Source organism: Geotrypetes seraphini, chromosome 1 (genome assembly GCF_902459505.1).
Source record: "Geotrypetes seraphini chromosome 1, aGeoSer1.1, whole genome shotgun sequence".
Lineage (NCBI taxonomy): Eukaryota > Metazoa > Chordata > Amphibia > Gymnophiona > Dermophiidae > Geotrypetes > Geotrypetes seraphini.
In genome coordinates, this window is record NC_047084.1 from 355,436,507 (window position 1) to 355,456,400 (window position 19,894).

Here is a 19,894-nt window from a genome sequence, read left to right on the forward strand (position 1 = left end):
TGGAGCCATTACTGGATTTGGGGTGGGGAAAGTCTCTTCCAGAATCCTGACTCTGGATTTTATCAATTCCTGATCAAAAGGACAGAAAAATCCAGGCAAACTCAGAATTGGGCATTCAACAGAAGAAAAATGTATTTAGGAAAGGCAGGAAAGAAAAACTAGTCCCAGTTATTCTGGGCATAGTTCTGTCCTGAAATTTGAGACTAACCCCCTCATTTACTAACGCATAGCGCGGGTTTTAGCGGCGGTAACTGCTACGACACTCATAGAATTCCTATGAGTGTCAGAGCAGTTGCCGCCGCTGCCGGCACTAAAACCCGCGCTATGCGTTAATATAGGAGGGGGGTAAAGGAACTAGGGGCCAGATTCTCAAAACTTTAATGCAGTCACTAAACTAGTTCCAGACGGTTTAGCCTGCATGCATTTTAGCGGCGGATTATCAAAACAGCTTATTACGGTCTCTAGAGAGCTTTCCAGCAGTCTCTGGCACTGCCATGCGATTCGGCTCTTGAATCTGGTGGATTCTTAAAAAATCGCCGTGTTATTCTCCAAGAGCAACTTCGGCTTTTGGTGACAAAAGTCAGCGACTGGTCCGGGGGTGCCAGTACAGTGACAGCACTATTAAAAGTGCATCTTGTGGTGTGTGTTTTGACTGTGGCTAATGAAAAAAATAAAGAATTACATGAAGAATCATAAATTATAGTTTTTTAAAAAATTATTATTGGGAGTAGTAAAAGTATGTTTCTTGGGCATGTGTATTATAGCCCCCCTTGGCAGTGGGAGGCATGTCTAATCTCTCCCGCCACCAAGAAACACAACCCTAGCACCCCCTCAGCAGTGGGAAAGATACCCAGTCTCTCCTGCCACCAAATGACACACCCCTGGCAGTGAGAGAGATGCCCAATCTCTCCCTCCACTAACTGACACACCCTCCCCTGCAGCAGGAGAGATGTCCAATCTCTCCCGCTGACAACAGATGTGGTAGTGGGAGAGATGCCCAATCTCTCCTGCCATCAACCAACCCCTGCAACCCCCCTCAGCAGCAGGAGAGATGCCCACGCTCTCCCGCCGCCAAGCAACACTCCCCACCCCGTGCCTCTGCTGACCCCCACCCTCTCCCCCTTATTTTACTTTCAGATGGTTGGCCAGAGGGATGCCTACTCCCTCCAGCCAGCTTGTCTGCCTCTTCAAAATAACGGGCCTTCCTCTCTCCGGTGTATCCTAGGATGCACCGGGGAGGAGCCTGATTGACCCAGACGCATAAGGCCCCAACCATAGGAGGGGCCTTAAACAACCTTGGCCTTTTGAGACATCCATATGCTTTGAGAATGACTGCCATAGTGTGGCAGCAACCATCCACTAACTCGTGTGCATTTTAGTGAAAGGACCTCTTAATTTTGTGAAATAAACCCCTCCTTGACACCTTACCGTAGAGAATGTCATCATTTCTTCTTATTCCACATTACCGTCATGACTCAAAACTCATGGATATTCTGAAGTCACTAGTTTGACTGACTCCCTTTGTTATTAATTACTCTTGAGTCAGTGTTGACTCAGCAATCCTCTGGATGGTTGCCTTGAACTGTGTTTAGTCTTCAGTTAGACAGCTAGTAGTTAATGGAGCAGCAACTCTTTCAGATATAAAAATGCATAAATTATGGAGCTCATAATCAAAACACTAAAACATCATATAGTTTATATATTTGTCTTATCTCTTAAATTAGGTTTCGTTCCCATACACATCCGGGGGAGGGAAGGGGGGATACCGCAAATATATTTGATGTATGTTTACATTTATGAGTTATACAGGGTTGGGGGGGTAATGATGTCTTTTTTTAATTTCTATAGTTCAAAAGTGCTTTGTAATGGTTTGATATGTTTCGAATGCATATATTTATATTGCACTGTTCATATTGGAAAATAATAAAATTTATTTATAAAAAACAAAAAACAAACAAAAACACTAAAACTTCCCCAAAACTGTTTAAGCTGGAACTTGGATGTCCTAATTGCTGGAACATCCAAGTGCCAATAATCCAAATCGTTTTCCTGGATGTCTAGCGAGGCAAGGGCCCTCATTCACCCAGACTCCATGGCATTTTTGCTTCTCTGCTCCGGCTTCCTGATGAAGGGGCATCCTGCCCTGAAACTTCGCTTGGTTGAACTGCATTTGGGACGCGGGAATGGAATGCACGGATTATTTATGAACATTTATGCGTCCTGCTACTAGCAGCTTGATTTTCAGCTAAGTACTTATTGATTTTTGCTCGCCTGTGGATCTGCCGGTTTGGCGTCAGCAGGGTTGTGTAGGTTACATGGAAATGATTATTTAGTCACTTTTTTTAATTGGTGTAAATATTGGTCACTTCATTGATTGACTTGCACAAATTGCACATGGGCGTGCCCCGATGATGGTGTGCGGCTGGCTTTCTGTGTTGCCAGCTCTGCTCTATTATGAGCATTAGAGTGGCTCACTTGAGCTACTCTTCAGAGCTTACAATCCCACACTGAGGGCGCTCTCTCAACATTTAAAACATTTAGGCCCTCTTTTACAACGGCGCGCTGAGCGTTTTTAGCGCAGATTTAGCGCACGCCAAATCAATGTATGCACTAACCACTAACGCGTTCATAGGATAACATGCGCGCGCTTGTGTTTAGCGCATGTTTAGCGTGCGCTAAAAAGCTTAGCGCACCTATGTAAAAGAGGTGGTTAAATAGGTACCGGTATAATATTTGGTGATGACTGTTTCCATCTGACCTACATTACCTTTGGCTAGCCCGTTTTTTTTGTTTTTGTCTGGGCGGAATTTAGACATTTGGAGCTAGATCTATTTTAGTGTCACAAAGGTATCCAAGCTGACCATGGGATACATTAAGATATGACCCCCCCACACACACACTTCTCCACTGCTCACTGACCCTTCCCATTCCCCAAAATTCTGAATGAAAGAATACATGCCTGTCTCTAGAACAGCAGCACGAGGTAAGGGAAAGCCTAGTAGAGCATCACACTGGTGTCTTAAGTAACCTGGTGGATGGGCTAGTGAACTATAGAGAGGAGGACCTAGGACCATAAGCCACTCTAACCATTACATTTATGGTAGAAAGTGTGAGCTCACGAAAACCAACCCAAACCTTACTATATTGCTATATAGTTGCCACCTGCAACAGTAAGAGCTAATGGCATAGAAGACAGGTGGGTATAGTAGGTTTTGGGGGATTTTTGAAGGGCTCACCATAAGTTTGAAGGGGGTTATGGTGAGATGTACCCTTTATGTGACGTTCCCAGCTGTGCCTTCTAAGGTGTTCTACCGCTCTGTTGGCATGTCTGTGTGGCCACTCCATTACAATGATGGCCACTCCCATGTCCAAATGGTCTAGATTTAGATGTTTTCAACTTGGACGTTTCTATGGTTGAAAATAGGGTATAAAGTTAGGGTTCGATGTTCTGTCGGCCTAGATGTCCAAATAGGCAATTTAAAAAATATATATATATATTTTTGGACATCTAGTGATTCGGCTTTCGAAAATAGACATCTCTGTGCTTCCAACTTTGGATGCTTAGCAGGAAACGTCTAAGTCAAACTTAGACATTCTTTTTGAAAATGACCCTCCACGTGACTCATTCTTAGGCATATGATTGGGCAAATGCTCAAATTTTTTTTATCTGAGATTCATGAGTTGCTGCAGTTTAATGCCTCTGTATGGTTACATACTCAGCAGTTAATGTTGTTTTTAAACGCTAACTGCCATAGGCAGAATTAGTCCCAGATATTCAATGCAGGGCCATGTCCGGACATCGGCATTGAATATCCCATGTTAATTTATGTTGTGTTAACACTAGCTGAATAAATGCCGGGACCCACATAAGGGATGCAAGTGCCCCCTGATCCTCTAATTCCCCCTTTCCTCCCCCATAATCCTGATCCTCCTCCTTCCTATCCTAGAAGTGAAGAAAGGCTTACCGAGCCTCACCCCCACCCTTTTCCACCCCATAGGCTCCCCCCCCAGTCCTACCTAGCAGAGTACTGGTGGTCTAGTGAGATCTAAAGGTCAGGAGTGATGCTCATTCCTCACTGCGGCTCCGTTTACAAATTGGTAACTGTGACCTCTGGCATCATCACGCGATACTAGGGGATGGGAGGAGATGGGGGATGCCAGGAGGCTTGGTTAGCCTTTTTTCGCATTGGAAGGCGAGAGCGAGGGGGATTGGGATTGTGGGTAAGGTTACCAGATTTTACTCCTGTAAAATCCTGACCCATAGCCCCGCCCCCTTAACCTGTTCTTGTCTTTGGGACCATGTCAGGAGGACACCTGCGCATGCACGGATGCAACCCGATGATATCACACGCATGCGTGCACCTGATGCCACCATGTTGCATCCGCGCGTGCGCAGATGCCCTTCTGACGGGATCCCAAGGCGGAAGCTTTTCAAAACTCGAACAAAGAGGAAATGTCCGAGTAAATCTGGTCTCTGGTGACCCTAATCGTGGGGGATGGAAGGCGTATCTATAAAGCTAATGACACAACATGGAAGTTAAGTGGGCACCGGTCAACTTTCAGACTGTTGCTCGGTTAGCTTGTCCTATCTTTGGCCACTTAACTGGTTTGCAGTCTGTTATGGTTGCTGGACCACCCCAGGGCTAAATGAACAGTGCAGGAATGGTCTATGTTATCCAGTGGTACTGTCTGGTTAAGTGATGCTGAATATCACCACATAGGCAACTAGTGTTTTAACTGAGACCCTCCTGCCCAGTTAAAGTATTTTGAATACTGGGGGGGAGGGGGAGGGGGTGTCTTTTTGAGTAAATTTTATATTGCAATTGTTGTCAAGCACTGCCTTTATACCACCTTAGCTCTACAAATGTCTTCAGAACTTGCTTTCATTTTTCTGCACAGGCTCGTGTAAGGAAAAATGCACCCAAGATTCTGCAGCTGTTGACCGAGTGGACAGAGACATTTCCTTATGATTTCCGGGATGAAAGAATGATGAGGAACCTCAAGGAACTGACCCAGCGCATTGCCAGCAGCGATGAGGTTAGTCAGTGGAGTGTCGTGTGTCATGTTGCATTCATGCTGGCCATCAGCAGGGCCAGTGTTAGACAAACTGTGGCCCAGGGCAAAAATTAAGGCGCCTCCCCCTCCCCCAATTCCTCTCCTCTTTGCCCACTCCCATGATTTTCTCACCCACCAATTCCCTACCATCCAGCATCTCTTTTCCTCTTCTTTCCCTCCCTCCCGACCACTTCCTAGCCCGCCAAATGCCCTCCCATCCAACATTCCTCCCTTCATTTTAAAATCAACTGCTGCAAGGAGCCCCCATGAGCTGGGATGTCCTTCCCTTCTCCCCACCCAGTTCAGAAGCCCCCCTCACCTGTAAAAATGCAAGGAGATCACCAGTAAGGCATCAGTTCTCTAGCGCTGCCTGTGGCCTCTTTGACACTGTTCCTTTGCTGAAATCTGCCCCTTCTGACACAACTTCCTATTTCCTCTTGGGCAGACTGTAGCAGAGGAACGGTGCTGAGGAGGCAGTGGGTAGCACTAGGGAATCGCTGGCACGCTGGTGACTTCCTTGCATTTTTACAAGCGAGGGGGGCTTCAGAACTGGGTGGAGAGAAGGGAAGGACATCCCAACCCACAGGAGCCAACTGGAGTTGTGGGACCCAAGGCAGCTGCCTTGCTTGTCCCCCCCTCTACCCACACAACACCAGTCCTAGCCATCAGCAGTATTCCTGATTCTGCAGCTCCAGCAAGGAGCACAGAGTCTGGACCTTGTTCACATGCCAGAGATGTGCATTCTCTTCAAACAATTTAGAAAATTTGGTATTGTAACATTTCTACAATGAAACGATAAGAATCCCCCCCTCCTGGGATATTTTGGATTTTTTTCTATTATTGTCAATAGTGTGTACTATTCTTCAATAGAGAAACAAAGTGTGCTTTTGATGATTTTTCTATTGGAAATTACACTTTTTTTTTTTTTTTTAAAATAAAGCAAAACAAAAGGCAAAACCTTGAAATGATAAGGGAAATGGAAAAAAAAATGTTTTCCTGTAGATCCCCATCAAACATTCCAGGTGGTTCAGTGGAGGCAAGAGCAAACCTCACTAACTACTGTCTGTCTTTAGTGGCTGCTGCAGCAAGATGGCTGCCGTGACCACTCGCAGCAGCCTTGCAGTACTAGCAGTTATCCCTCCATTTCCTCTGATTCTGAAGACTCTCTCGTTGGGCTCAAGTCCACGCACGCCACCATGATTCTTATAGCTCCTCGGTGGCCCCAACAGCCGTGGTTCTCCCTTCTGTTGCAACTCAGTTCCAGGGAGCCTTTTCTGTCTGTTTTTCCTTCTCTGCTTATGCAGAGTCGGGTTCGCTGCTTCATCCCAACCTTCAGTCTCTGCACTTGATGGCTTGGTTCCTCGAAACTTAATGCCCTCGTTCCATTTCTCCCAGCCTGTGTTGGATGTCCTGGAGGCGTCCCGGAAAGAGTCCACTCGCCAATGTTACCATCAGAATTGGACCCGCTTTTCTTCCTGGTGTGCTACTCTTCAGCTGGAGCCGGTCTCTGCCTCCCTATCCGCTGTCCTGGATTATCTGTTGCACTTGTCTGGCACTGGACTCAAGTCCTCTTCGGTTCAAGTCCACCTTAGTGCCATTACTGCTTTTCATCAGCCGATTGACGGGAAGCCTATCTCTGTTCATCCTGTGGTTTCCCGCTTCATGAAAGGCCTTTTCCACGTTCATCTGCCCCTTAAACCGCCTTCCGTGGTTTGGGATCTTAATGTGGTCCTTGCTTGTTCTGCCCGTCGGGTCAGTGAGCTTCAAGCCTTGGTAGCGGACCCACCTTTCACTATCTTCCATTATGATAAGGTGGTTCTCCGTACCCATCCTAAATTCTTGCCTAAGGTTGTTTCTGAGTTTCACATCAACCAATCCATTGTTCTTCCTGTATTTTTACGAAGCTCCAAGCGTGCGCTGGCCTTCTACTTGAAGCGCACCGCTCCTCATCGTTCTGCTCCCCAGCTGTTTCTCTCTTTCGATCCTAATCACTTGGGTCGCTCTGTTTCTAAACGGACCATTTCTAACTGGTTGGCCGCTTGTATCTCTTTCTGTTATGCTCAGGCTGGCCTCTCCTTGCCGGGTCGAGTCACAGGCCACAAGGTCCGAGCGATGGCGGCATCTGTTGCTTTCCTCAGCTCAGCTTCCATTGAGGAAATCTGTAAGGCTGCCACTTGGTCCTCGGTTCACACTTTCACCTCTCACTACTGTCTGGATGCTTTCTCCAGACGTGATAGCCATTTTGGCCAGTCAGTTTTGCAAAATCTATTCTCCTAAATTGCCAACTCTCCCTCCATCCCTTTCTGGTTAGCTTGGAGGTCACCCACATGTAGAGAATATGCTGCCTGCTTGTCCTGGGATAAAGCACAGTTACTTACCGTAACGGGTGTTATCCAGGGACAGCAGCAGATATTCTTGCAACCCACCCACCTCCCCGTGGTTGGCTTCTTTACTAGCTATCTGAACTGAGGCCACGTTGAGGAGACGCATGCCTTAGGTCGGGCGGGAGGGGCACGCACACATGCGCGGGCCAATTACAAGCTTGAAGGTCTTTAAGCAAATTTGCTTGCAAAAACGTCCCCTGGGGGGCTCCGTCAGTGACGTCACCCACATGTAGAGAATATCTGCCTGCTGTCCCTGGATAATACCTGTTACGGTAAGTAACTGTGCTATACTGAAAGGCTGTCACTAGAGGTCGCAGCAGCCATTTTGCTGCAGCAGCCACAAGGGGCAGGAGTTAGTGGGGTTTGTGCCTGGCTTCGTTGCTACAACTGGACCACCAGGATCCTAGATAGGCTTGGGTTGGGGGAGGGCCTATTGACACTGGGGGTAGGAGGCAGTCAATCCTTGCCTAAGGGAGGAGGTCTGTTTTGGGTAGGTGGGTGGGAGATCAGAAGGAGGAATGTTCTAAGTGTAGGGGGAAGGGAATCGGAAGAGGTGAACACTATGAAGCATTATGCAGGTCCCAGCCAATATTCAGCTAGGGCCTGTATAACTAACTGAGTGAACTTTCTTTGTACCTACTTTAACTGCCAGCTCCTTCCAAACTTCACTCTTTAGATCGTCCCTGAGCTGCCCATTTTTATTGTGGCCAGTCAGAGCTTATGTTTAAACTAAGCTAAAACTTAGATTTATAGACCGGGTCATCTTCATATAATAAAGCTCGACTCGGTTTATATCACTTAAGAAAAAAAAAGATATTAACGCAGCCTGCAGAGAGGATCGCCAGTGCTGTAATGTTCCTTGCAGGCTGCCATCAGCCTCCGCAACATGTTCCCTCTGCTGCAGTCCCGCCCCTCCTCTGATGTCAGGGGCAGGATTGCGGCAGAGGGAACATGTTGCCGAGGACCACAGCAGCCTGCAAGGATCGCTGCAGCACTGGCAATCCTCTCTGCAGGCCGCGATAATTATCTGAAGGTAAGAGTGGGAGGCCAGGGGGAAGCCAGAGGACACTGCAAAGAGCGAGCAGCACTAGTAGAGGCTGCGGGCCGCAAAATAGTACCTGGCGGGCCGCATGTGGCCCCTGGGCCGCAAGTTTGAGACCACTGACCTATGTAGATTTAAGGTATATATAGCAGAGAATTGAAGAAACATTAAACTAAATTGCTATTTAAAGAAGAAACAGACCCTTTAAGCTGAGACAGGAAACAAATAATCAATTGCCCTCATAAATCCCCTTAAGCCTGAGGTGCTGTAGACAAGAATGTTGTCAGCTAGTTTGGGTCAAAGAAAACATATTTTTTCATACGATATTGTATCACACATTTAAATGGATGTCGAAAAAAAAAAGGTCGCCCCCAAAGCTATAACCCCTGGTTTTAAAAGAAAAAATTCACGTCTCCTTTTTTGAGTGTCTTGATCCAGATCTGGGAAAATCAATATTTTAAGTCCCCTAAATTTTTTTGTCTATTTTTAAAGGAAAGCCTGAGCAACCAGTTTTTATCTGGTGCTAAGGCAGCAGTAATCAAAAGTTTCGCCGGAGTGGTCATTTCTATATCGGAAAGTTCCAGAATTGCTGTAACGTCAAGTGGTTTGCTGGTTCCTTTCTTGTAATCGTTGTTGTTCTTCATCTCTTTTAATAGGTAAATAGTAGACTTGCGTAAGTGGTGGAAACATATCTTTGGAAATTTTCAAAATTTCCATCATATAACGTTTCACCATATCTCTTGGAGATATTGTTGCAACTGTTTATAAATTTTTATGAAAAAGTTGAAATGAACCTAATTCTCTTAACTTTAGAGGAATATCATTCCATACTTCTGTTCGTTTGAAAAGATAGGATTTCTCTCATTTACCAGTAAAAACAATTCCTTTAAGAGAAGGAAAAGACAGTTTGAGTTTTTGCTTGGCGGTAGTACCTGGTTAAAAGCCTCTCCTGCCTGCTTATATCGCTTTATTTGGGATATTCAAAAATATGTGCATTGTTTTGTCATACAAAGTTCCTGCTTAAAAGCAGAAAATTTCGTGTGAGCAAACCTGTCCATCTCGTGTTGCTTTCCTTATTGCCGCAGACACCTTAAAATCGTTTATCTTTCATGTATGAGCATTTGTTGCTGAGCATTTGATTTGTTAATGCACCTTAAAAATTTGCTTTTGCTAAATTAATTTACCCCATCCCCCTTTACGAAGCTGTGTTAAGCTTTTTTTTTTTTTTTTTAATCACTGGCCGCGCAGTATTAGCTCTGACACTCAGGAGGTAATATCGCTGTAGCTAGTGATAAAAAAGCTTAACGCGGCTTTGTAAAAGAGGGGAGAGGAGTTAATGTGCACTGACTTACAAATTAATATCTGTTAGGTTAATTAGTACATGTTAAAACCCATTAGTGCATATTGAAAAATTTCTATTAACATGAAGGTGCAAAACAAACTGTGAAAAAGAAAAAAAAACCCCAGCCATTCATTGGGGAAAAAATTGGAAAAAGCAGATTTTTTTTTCTGTTTGTGCACATCCCTATTAACTTAAACCCTCACACTGCGCTCGCCCTTTCATTCTTCTGTGCACTTTTCTGCATTTGCGCAAGTAATTAATAGCCATCTGTGTGCCCCCTCCCTAAATTGTGCGCCAGAGCCATGCTACCCTTGCGCTTCCCTGTATACAGTGTTCTTCAACACACACTGGGAGACATTGAAAGGTGCTGACATAATTTTATTTTGACAAAAAGAAAGATTTACACTTCTTAAAAGATGGAAATCTTGCAACTTATTTGCGTCTTCTGGGGAATTTTTTTTTCTCCCAGGGGAGTTGAAAAGTTCTAAAACATTGAATTGGAAACAAACATTTTTCAGTGGAAAGGGAGTTGTGGAACAAAAGGTCACGGTGGGAGCATCATAAGGGGCAGAGTGACTCAGGAGTAAGATTAAAAACTAGTTCTCCACACAAAGGGCAGTGGATGTGTGGGGCCGCCTCCCACTGGAACTGAAGGAACACAAACAGAAACAGAATTCAAGAAAGCACGGGCTTGGTAAACAGTGAGGACCTTGAGCTGTGACAGAGTGAAGGAGACGATTGAGCCTAGTGGGTCTGTGACATTTACAAAAGGAAATGAACCGAACAAACTAGATAAACCTTTTCATGCTTTTCTGCTTTCATAATCTGTGTTTCTAGGGAAGGTGCAGAGAGAGGGCATCGGGGAGCTCACATGAGTTGATAGGGTTAAAAAAAAAAAAAAATTACCGCTCACACTGACAGGCAGAACGGAGCGATGTAAAGGCTAATTAAAATTAAAAATAGAAAAAGAAAGGAAATGCAGTTTGGATAAGACAGAAGCATAATCAAACAGGGAAAAAGAAAATTAAACAGGATAAAAGGAGTAAAATAAAACCAGGGAGAGGGGGAGAGTCAAGGTCCCAGGATCAGCCCACACAATTATTTTTATGTGTTCTAGTCCAGTGTTCTTCAACCTTTTGACACCTATGGACCGGCAGAAATAAAATAATTATTTTGTGGACCAGCACCGATTCGTAGACCGGCGTCCACAGTGCGATCAATGCAGCATCTTCGGATCGGCTCCCTGAGTGCAACATTGCCCAAAGCTGTGGGCAGCGGCTTCATCTGGAAGCCTTCCCTCTGACATTGTGACGTCAGAAAGAAGGCATCCGGACGCGCATAGGAGCCTTTTCCCACAGCTTTGTGTGCACTGCAGCACTCTAGGAGCCGGCCCGAAGATGCCGCATTGATCGCACTGTGGACCGGCGGCTAAAAAACACTGTCTTCTGCCCGACAGGCAATTTCTGTGGACCAGCACCGGTCCACGGACCGGCGGTTGAAGAACACTGCTCTAGTAAATAGCCAGGTTTTAAGTTTTGATTTAAAAGCTGAAGTCTTGTTAGCACTGGACACTTAGGGCTTCTTTTACTAAGGTGCGCTAGCGTTTTTAGCGCATACACAAGATTAGCGCGCAATATAGCGTGCAATAGCCGAAAAATTACCGCCTGCGTAATAGGAGGCGGTAACGGCTAGCATGCGCGCTAAAACCTCTAGCGTGTCTTTGTAAAAGGAGCCCTTAGAGAGCCTGCACACAGAAACCCCCCCCCCAAAAAAAAAAAAAAATTAGCAGCAGTGTTTTTTAAGAACTGCTTTTCTGTGGGGAGTCCGGGTGCTACTGTGACCTTGAGTGGGGAAGAAACACATGCCTGCTGTGGCCGCAGCCAAGTTACATGTGCAGTGGCTGCCTTGAGAGGGTAAATGCAGGTCACTGGGATGGCTGCAGATCGTGGATCAGATTAGAAGAGAGTCCCATGAGTGTGAGGAGGCGTACAAATATGTTGTTTGAGGGGAAAATATAGCATGTGCTTTTCCCGTTCTGCTTTCCTGAGTTTAGTCTTATCTTCTGCTGTGCTGAACTCCCCGGACACTAATTTTACTATATAAATTAGACTGATCATCACGTATGTTTTGTTTTTTTTTTGTTTTTTTTTAATCAAAGTTCTGCTTTTGATCACTCACACATTTAATGGATATATTGTTTAGAAAATGCATAGCACTGCTCTTTATGTGGACAAAACAAAATTTTGACTAATGACTTGTCTTCAAAAAGTAAGACTAACCACATTGGGTCGGACCAGTGGTCCATCTAGCCCAGTTCCTGTTTCCGAAAGTGGGTGAATCCAGGTCACAAGTACTTGGCAGAAACCCAAATAGTAGCAACCGTTCTTGCTACCGATCCAGTGCAAGCAGTGGCTACCCCCAGATCTGTCAAATAGCAGACTATAGACTTTTCCTCCAGGAACTTGTCCAAGCTTGTACATCTGGTCATAATCCTTATTTAGAATATGTCTTATATTGAACTTATATGGTAAGAAATTGCATGAAAAATTTTAAGGGAGTTACCTGGGAAGAAGCAGCTGCTGCCAAGATAATTTCTGCTGAATGGGTCCAACTCACGTGGTGCCACCGTAATCCAGGCAGATTATCACAGCACTATCCGGTTAATGCAGAGTGGTTCGGGGCAGAGGCAGGAGGTATCTGGGCACTGATATTCAGCAGCAGTACCCATATAGGACTTGAATGGGCTTCAATGCATTTACCGCAGCAGCTTTGTAAAAGACCCCCTAAGAATTCAGAGAGCCTGTGAATGTCTACTCTGCCGTTTTCCGCATCACTTCTTTACATAAAGTCAAACACAGCCTTCCCGTCAGTGGCGTAGAAAGAGGGAGGCCCTGGCCGCCGTCTTGGTGGGGGCGCCAGCCCCGTCCTCCTCTCCACTCCCGCCCCCCACTCCTTCCCCACTCCCTCCCACTACTGGGTGTGCGTGCCCCTTCCCTCGTACCTCCCAACCTGCTGCTCGTGCCAGTGTTGGCTCTTCCTCTGCCGTCACTGCCTGGACCCGTGCCTAGGAAGTGACGTCGGAAGAAGAGCTCGACACCGCTATGAGGAGCAGGTTGGGGGTGCTGCTCACGCTGGGAACGATAAAGAGGTACGGGGGACGGGAAAGGACATGTGCGTGCGGCAGGAGGGGGCAGGGAAGGAATGGATGGGGGAGGGAGCGGAGAAGGGGCGGGGGAGGAGCCATCCCCGGACACCTCTCGCATGTGCTACGCCACTGCTTCCCATCAAAGAAAACAAAAACAACCAAAAAATAAAACAAAACCAAAATCAGGCAGTCTTTTTGTACAGATAACATGCGCCTAAACTGTCTCTCTCTGAAGCTGACCTTGAGGCTGTTAAGTGCAAAGGGCCACAGCCAGTGGCGTAGTGAGGGTGAGAGGCACCTCTCCCCCGCTCCCCCACCTTCAAACGCTCCTTCCCTGCCCCCTCCTGCCGCGCGCACGCCGCTTCCGTTCCCCCGTATCTCTGTAACATTATTGGTGCGAGCAACAACCCCCTCCCCCCCAAGCTGCTGTCATGCCAAGCGCGGGTCCAGGAAGTAACGTCGGAGGAAGGAGCTAGGGTGGGGAAGGAGGATGGGTGCCTGCACCTTCACCAAGATGACACCTGGGGCTGACTGCCCACCCTGCCCCCCTTTACTACACCACTGGCCACAGCCCTAAGAAAAAGAAGCCTGTTTTCCTTTTGAAACTCAAGTTAAAAGCAAAGCTGTGGGATGCATATACATATGCATTTACCTATGGGTCTCCAGTCATACAGGGCCTGGGGGCAATTGCACTTTTGCCTGTAGGGAAAAGCAGCCGTGATCATTAGAGAATTGACACAGATTTGCACAGGGAGGGGCATAAGGCCCTGATTGGCTCAGACATCAAGAGGTGGGGCCTTAGGCATCTGAGCCAATCAGGGCCTTAGCCCCTCCCTGTGTATCACATAATGCACTGGTGAGGAGAAGGCCCGCAATTTTGGACTGGTGGTCCTTGGAGCAGGTGGGACTACATCCCTCCTGCTTCCAACTTGTGAAAAATATACTGGTTGGGTTTGGGGGAATATCTGGTGGCAGGAGGGAGTGGGCATCCCTCCTGCCATTTTTGCTGTCACGGGGGGATAGGGTCACTAGGGTACAGACTTGAAAGAGCGGGTCAGTAGAATGGCAGTATAATTACAATTATACTTAAGGGGGTCATTAGACTTAATAGGGAGGGTCAATAGTGTGGGCAGACTTGATGGGCTGTAGCCCTTATCTGCCGTCATCTTTCTTTGTTTCTATGGGGTGATGGTGTTGGTTCCCGGTGCCATTGTCTGGTCGGGGAGGGCCGTCATCGGTGGAAGGGGGTGTTTTTTTTCTTCTTTTTTTTAATGGGGCAGATATTCTACATGATTACACACGCACATCTGTCCATTAAAAAAAAAAGTTTCCTGCCCCAAACAGCAGAGTGGAAGGAAACTGCTTTCGGAGCTTCCCCTGCTTCTGAGCTGTTCGGGCTTCCCCTGCTGGCTCTGCGCATCTGTGAGATGCTCTCACAGCGATCGATTGGATGGGAGAAACGGGGATTACGTTGAACCTCTGCGCAAATCGTTTGCATGCAAACTTGTGTGCGCATCAATCGCTCTTTTGGAGTCGGCCAAAAATCGGATCGCTACGGACCCACGCGGTGTTACCGATCCAGTTCAGTGCATCTTAGCCATAAACTGGATGGAGTTAGTCCAGAGGACGTCTACTAAAAAGATCAGGTGTCTGAATCATACTGTAAAGCACATGAGGACAGACTTAAAGGCAAGGCCTCATTATATGCATACACTTTTGAAGAAAGGTGGGAGAAGGGAGATAATGATAGAGATGTTTATATACCTCCATGGCATAAATGCACATAAGGCAAGACTCTTTCAACTGAAAGAGCTCTGTAATGAGGAGCCATAGGATGAAGATGAAAGAGGATGGATCAGGAGTAGTACTTTATGAAAAGAATGGTGAATTCAAGGAGCGGCCTCTCAGTGGAGGTGATAGAGATAAAGATTACTGTATATTTAAATTCAAGAAAGCGTCCAATGAGCCCATAGGATATCTAAGGCAGAGTTATGGATGAGCAGCCTGGATAGGCCATATGGTCTTTGTCTGTCTTTGCGGTGGGGGAAGGGGTTCAACTATATCTATAGGATTAAAACTGCTTATTGAGCTTATTCTTAGCCTGGTTTTAAATCCTTGTCATCTTTAAGCTGGTTGTGCATTTCCTTTGTGTTAGGATGTAACCCACGTGACACTTCTGGAGTCATAAGCAATCAAGATTAAATGACTAACCCAACATGTTACATCATTTTTGCAATGGTGCCGCTGATTTTGACCTAGTGTAACACACAGAACAAGGTCACAGGAAATGTAAAAGAAGTTCCTTTGTACCAGATAAAGAAGCACCTTTAAACTAAGCAGTGGTTCACTAGCAGTGCAGTAGGTTCTCTGAGGCAGCCAGGATTGGCGAAACGCGTCAGAACCTCGCCGGGTCAACGCTATCTGAACCATTAAGATAAGTTCTGATTTGAACTCATGTAGTTGAACTTATATAATAGTTGGAACATTTTCACTTTATTGGACATTTATTGGACATTTAAAGCAAGAGTGTTTTTCAATAAGCACTTTCTATTACCTTTTCACTCAAAATGGTGCAATGATTGATTCTATAAAAAACGCATTTTAGGGGTTTGCACCCCAATTTGAAGTTTTTTACTCCATCTTGGATTCTGAGCGCCACTCTCGTTTAAAAAGGTATTTAAAGTAGCTTGTTCCTTTACTAGTTTTTTGCCGACACACAGAACAAGGCCATAAACAGGTTTAGAAACTAGACAGGGGGAACCATGTCATAAGGATTTTTTTTTTAAATAAATGGACCTTGTGATCTGTATCCATGGAAAAGGGAGCGAAGCGTCTGTGCTGTTATAAATTCAGATCAGTATAGGAATTAGTCAGAACAGTGTTGTCTGAGGATGACAGAGAATCAGGTGTTTGGAGGGGATTTTTAGAGCAGCGATTCAGTCATATCTGAACCATGCGTTTAGGCTTAATGCCTTTTAGTATAAGGGCTCCATAGGCACAATAAAGAAGGCAACTAGGGATGTGCCCAGGGCAAACATTTTCACTTTCGTTTTGATTTCTTTGGCCTTTCACCCCCTCCCAATTTTCAGATTTTTTTCTAGGGGGCGGGGCATGCTTTACATATTCGTTTTAATAAAATTTTCACATACGTTAAAACTTAAAAATGCTAATCAACTTAACACTTAATTCATACAGGCCCGATATTGAGACCGTGGGAGTTAACCGGGCTGAGAACCGTGGTTGGCGATGTGCGCGGATATTCAGTGCTAGGCCATTTCCGGTGACTGGCATTGAACATCTGGTCTATTTTTTGGGGCCGCTAAAAACGAAGCCAGCCATGTCAGTTTTCAGCACTGGCTGGCTAAATTTATAGCGGCCAAAGACAGACCAGATATTTAAGCGACATGATTTGGCCACTCAACTTAACCGACCCGCAGTCTACATCTTGCAACATAGCCGGCTATCCGTTAGTCACTAACTGAATAATAGCATTTAGGCAGTTATCCCAGGACAAGCAGGCAGGTATTCTCACTAGTGGGTGATGTCATCAGACAGAGCCCCGGTACGGACGTCTCACAAGCACGTGTTGCTTGTAGAAACTTAAAGTTTCTAGATGCCCGCACCGCGCATGCGCCGGTGCCTTCCTACCCGGAGATCCGGGCGTGTCCCCTCAGTTCTTTCTTTTCCGCGGAGCTGAGAAGTTCAACTTCTTCATGCGCTAGCTGAATTCAGTTAAATTTGCCTTCCTTGTCCGCGTTTTCGTTTTCTTTTAATTACAGTTAACAGTTCTTTTCTTTTTCAAAAAAAAAAAGAAGATTATTTCCTCCGGCGGGTCGAACGGGCCGGCCACGTGGCTCAGGCCCACTGGCTTCGACCTCGCGGCGGAGATTTTCCGGCCTATGTCCCGGCCAATCACCGGGTTTAAAAAGTGCAGCAAGTGCCAACGCGCGATTTCACTCACGGACCCTCACTGGCGCTGTTTGCAGTGTTTGGGCCCTGACCACATCCCGAAATCGTGCGGGCCTTGCTCTACCCTTACGGCACGCTCATTCAAGCGGCGTTGCCTATTGTGGGAATCGATGTTCAAGATGGACGCAGCTAAGGATCCCACAGCCTCCACTTCATCTGATACCTCCCCGGTTCGGGCGAAACCGGCATCGACCACCCCTGCATCGAGTGTGGTGAAACCGGCATCGCTCACCCCGACACCATCCACGAGCTCGACGTCGGTGCCTGCCCCGGTCTCCTCGGTTCAGGTACCTCTTCCTTCCACAGTGCCACCAATGGTCATCAAAGTGCCGAAAGCACTCGACCTCGAAGGAGCGCGATGTCCGTGCAGGAGGACCCCCTTTCGGTGCGGATCCCTCCCTATCGGCTTCGCTACGGTCCGTGCTGGAAGCTCAATTCGTTGAGCTCATGCAGACCATCGGACCCGGGCTCATCGCTGCCATACAGGGTGACCTCCCGGTACCGATCCAAAGGGGCGGTCCGCCCCCTCCCCCTCCCCCACACAGTTCGACCTCGACAACCGACGAGGACGAACGGGGGAGGGCGGCGATGCCCACGCGGCAAGCCTCGCTTACCGATATGCCGCCATTAGAACCCATTACGCCTCCGCGCCAACATGGGACCAGACCTCCGCTCGATACTCGAAGCCCTGGGCATAGTCAGGAAGAGTTCTTCCGTACTCCTTACCAGACTTGGGTAGCATCGCAAGAACCCGCATCGCAAACCCAGTTGCGATCCACCGCTTCCAGCCCTATCCACTTGGGGGCCTCGGGAGACCATGCGATGCACAGACGATCCCGATCCCCGTCCCGCCACCGAGACGGGCACCGATCGAGACACTCATCCTGGCACTCCTCACGCCATTCGGAGGTGTCACCGCAGAAAAAACTGCAACGTAGGGGATACTCCTCATCAGAGGTGTCCCCTCCGAGGGGCCCGGAGTACGAGGAGACACCGGTGCCCGATTCTCCTTGTCACTCCCCGATGTCCATGGACCTGGAGGCCTCATCCTCCTCCAGCCCGTCCCACAGACCAACGCTGGCGGAACAATTGTCCTTCTCATCATTCCTCCGACAAATGGCGGATGATCTGGATGTGACCCTTGACACGGGCTCCAGATACTCCAAAGAGTATCTGGACACCATGCACTTACCTAACCCTCCAACGGAGTCGCTTCGGCTCCCCTTGCATAAATTACTGGACCAGACCTTCATGCAGTGCTTCGAAACGCCGTATTCCATACCGGCGATCCCCAGCAAACTCGATGCTCGATACCGCATCGTGCACCATAAAGGGTTCGAGGGCCCTCAACTCTCCCACCAATCCCTACTGGTCGAGTCCTCCCTTAAACGCTCTCATCCCTCCCAGGTCTACGCCTCTGTACCGCCGGGCCGAGAGGGAAGAACGATGGACAAATTTGGTAGAAAATTCTACCAAAACTCCATGATGGCGTCACGGGTGCTAAACTACAACTTCTTTTTCTCTTCCTATCTGGAGTTCTTCTTGCCGGTGCTCCGCAAGTTCACTCCGTTCATAGACAACCAAGCTCGATTCGAGTTCGAGGAAGTGGTAGCCTCCCTCTCCCAATTACGACTCCAGCTGATGCAATCCTCCTTCGATGCATTCGAACTCTCGGCACGCGCCGCCGCAAGCGCGGTAGCTATGCGTCGCCTGGCATGGCTCCGTACTATCGATATGGATCCCAACCTACAGGACAGACTCGCCAACGTACCATGTGCTGGAGCTGACCTGTTCGATGAGTCTATCGAAACTGTTACCAAGAAGCTGTCGGATCATGAAAAATCCTTTCAATCCATCCTACGGCCCAAACCCAAACCTCAACAGTCTCGACCTTCCAGGCCACCCCTGATTTACCAGCGGCGTTACATGCCCAGACAAACGCCCGCTGCGAGACAGCCTGCGAAGAGACAACCTCCCCAGAAGTCTCAGCAAAAACTTCAGCCACCGGCTGTACCTAAGGCTCCCCAGCCCTTTTGACGCCCCTCCCGGGAGCATAACCTCGGCCTCTCCCATAGGGGGCCGCCTCCATCTTTTTTACCACCGATGGGAGGCCATAACCACGGACCTATGGGTCCTCTCCATCATAAGAGAAGGATACTCTCTTCAATTCCACCGGGTCCCCCCGGACCATCCTCCAAGAGAGTATCCTTCAAGCTCGACGCAGACCGCCCTTCTTCTTCAGGAAGTCCAAACCTTACTTCAGCTTCGGGCTGTCGAGCCGGTCCCGTCAGACCAATTGAACCGAGGGTTTTACTCCCGGTACTTCCTCGTCCCGAAGAAAACGGGTGACCTGCGACCCATTTTAGACCTTCGGGCCCTCAACAAGTTCCTGGTCAAAGAGAAGTTTCGCATGTTGACTTTGGCTTCTCTATACCCCCTCCTCGAGCAGAACGACTGGTTATGCTCCCTGGATCTCAAGGAGGCCTACACTCACATCCCCATTCACCCGGCCTCCCGAAAGTTCCTCAGATTTCGGGTGGGAAATCTGCACCTACAGTATCGAGTGCTACCATTCGGCCTATCTTCGTCCCCCAGAGTCTTTACAAAGTGCCTGGTGGTAGTGGCCGCAGCACTCCGGGACAGGGGTCTACAGGTGTTTCCATACCTCGACGACTGGCTCATCAAGGCCCCGTCAGCCCCAGAGGTCACTTCGGCGGCCTTGGCTACAACCTACTTCCTCCAGAATTTGGGCTTCGAGATCAACTTCTCCAAGTCTCATCTACAACCCACCCAGTCCCTCCCCTTCATCGGAGCGGTCCTGGACACCACCCGACTCCGAGCATTCCTGCCCCGGCAACGCATGGAGTCTCTTCTTCATCTCTGCCAGTCGGTGGCCACTCACCAAACCATACCGGCGAGACAACTGATGGTGCTCCTGGGCCATATGGCCTCCACAG

The 19,894-nt window shown here is 47.7% G+C and overlaps 1 protein-coding gene across 2 annotated transcripts in view; it reads left to right on the top strand.

Annotated features, from left to right (window-relative positions):
* RASGEF1B (RasGEF domain family member 1B) overlaps positions 1–19,894 on the top strand; it is a 113,879-nt gene that overhangs the window by 44,925 nt on the left and 49,060 nt on the right. For both annotated transcript variants that reach the window (XM_033914551.1, XM_033914542.1), the window contains one exon: positions 4,900–5,037. In XM_033914551.1, coding sequence (XP_033770442.1) covers positions 4,900–5,037 — 138 coding nt within the window. The remainder of the gene's footprint in view (positions 1–4,899; positions 5,038–19,894) is intronic.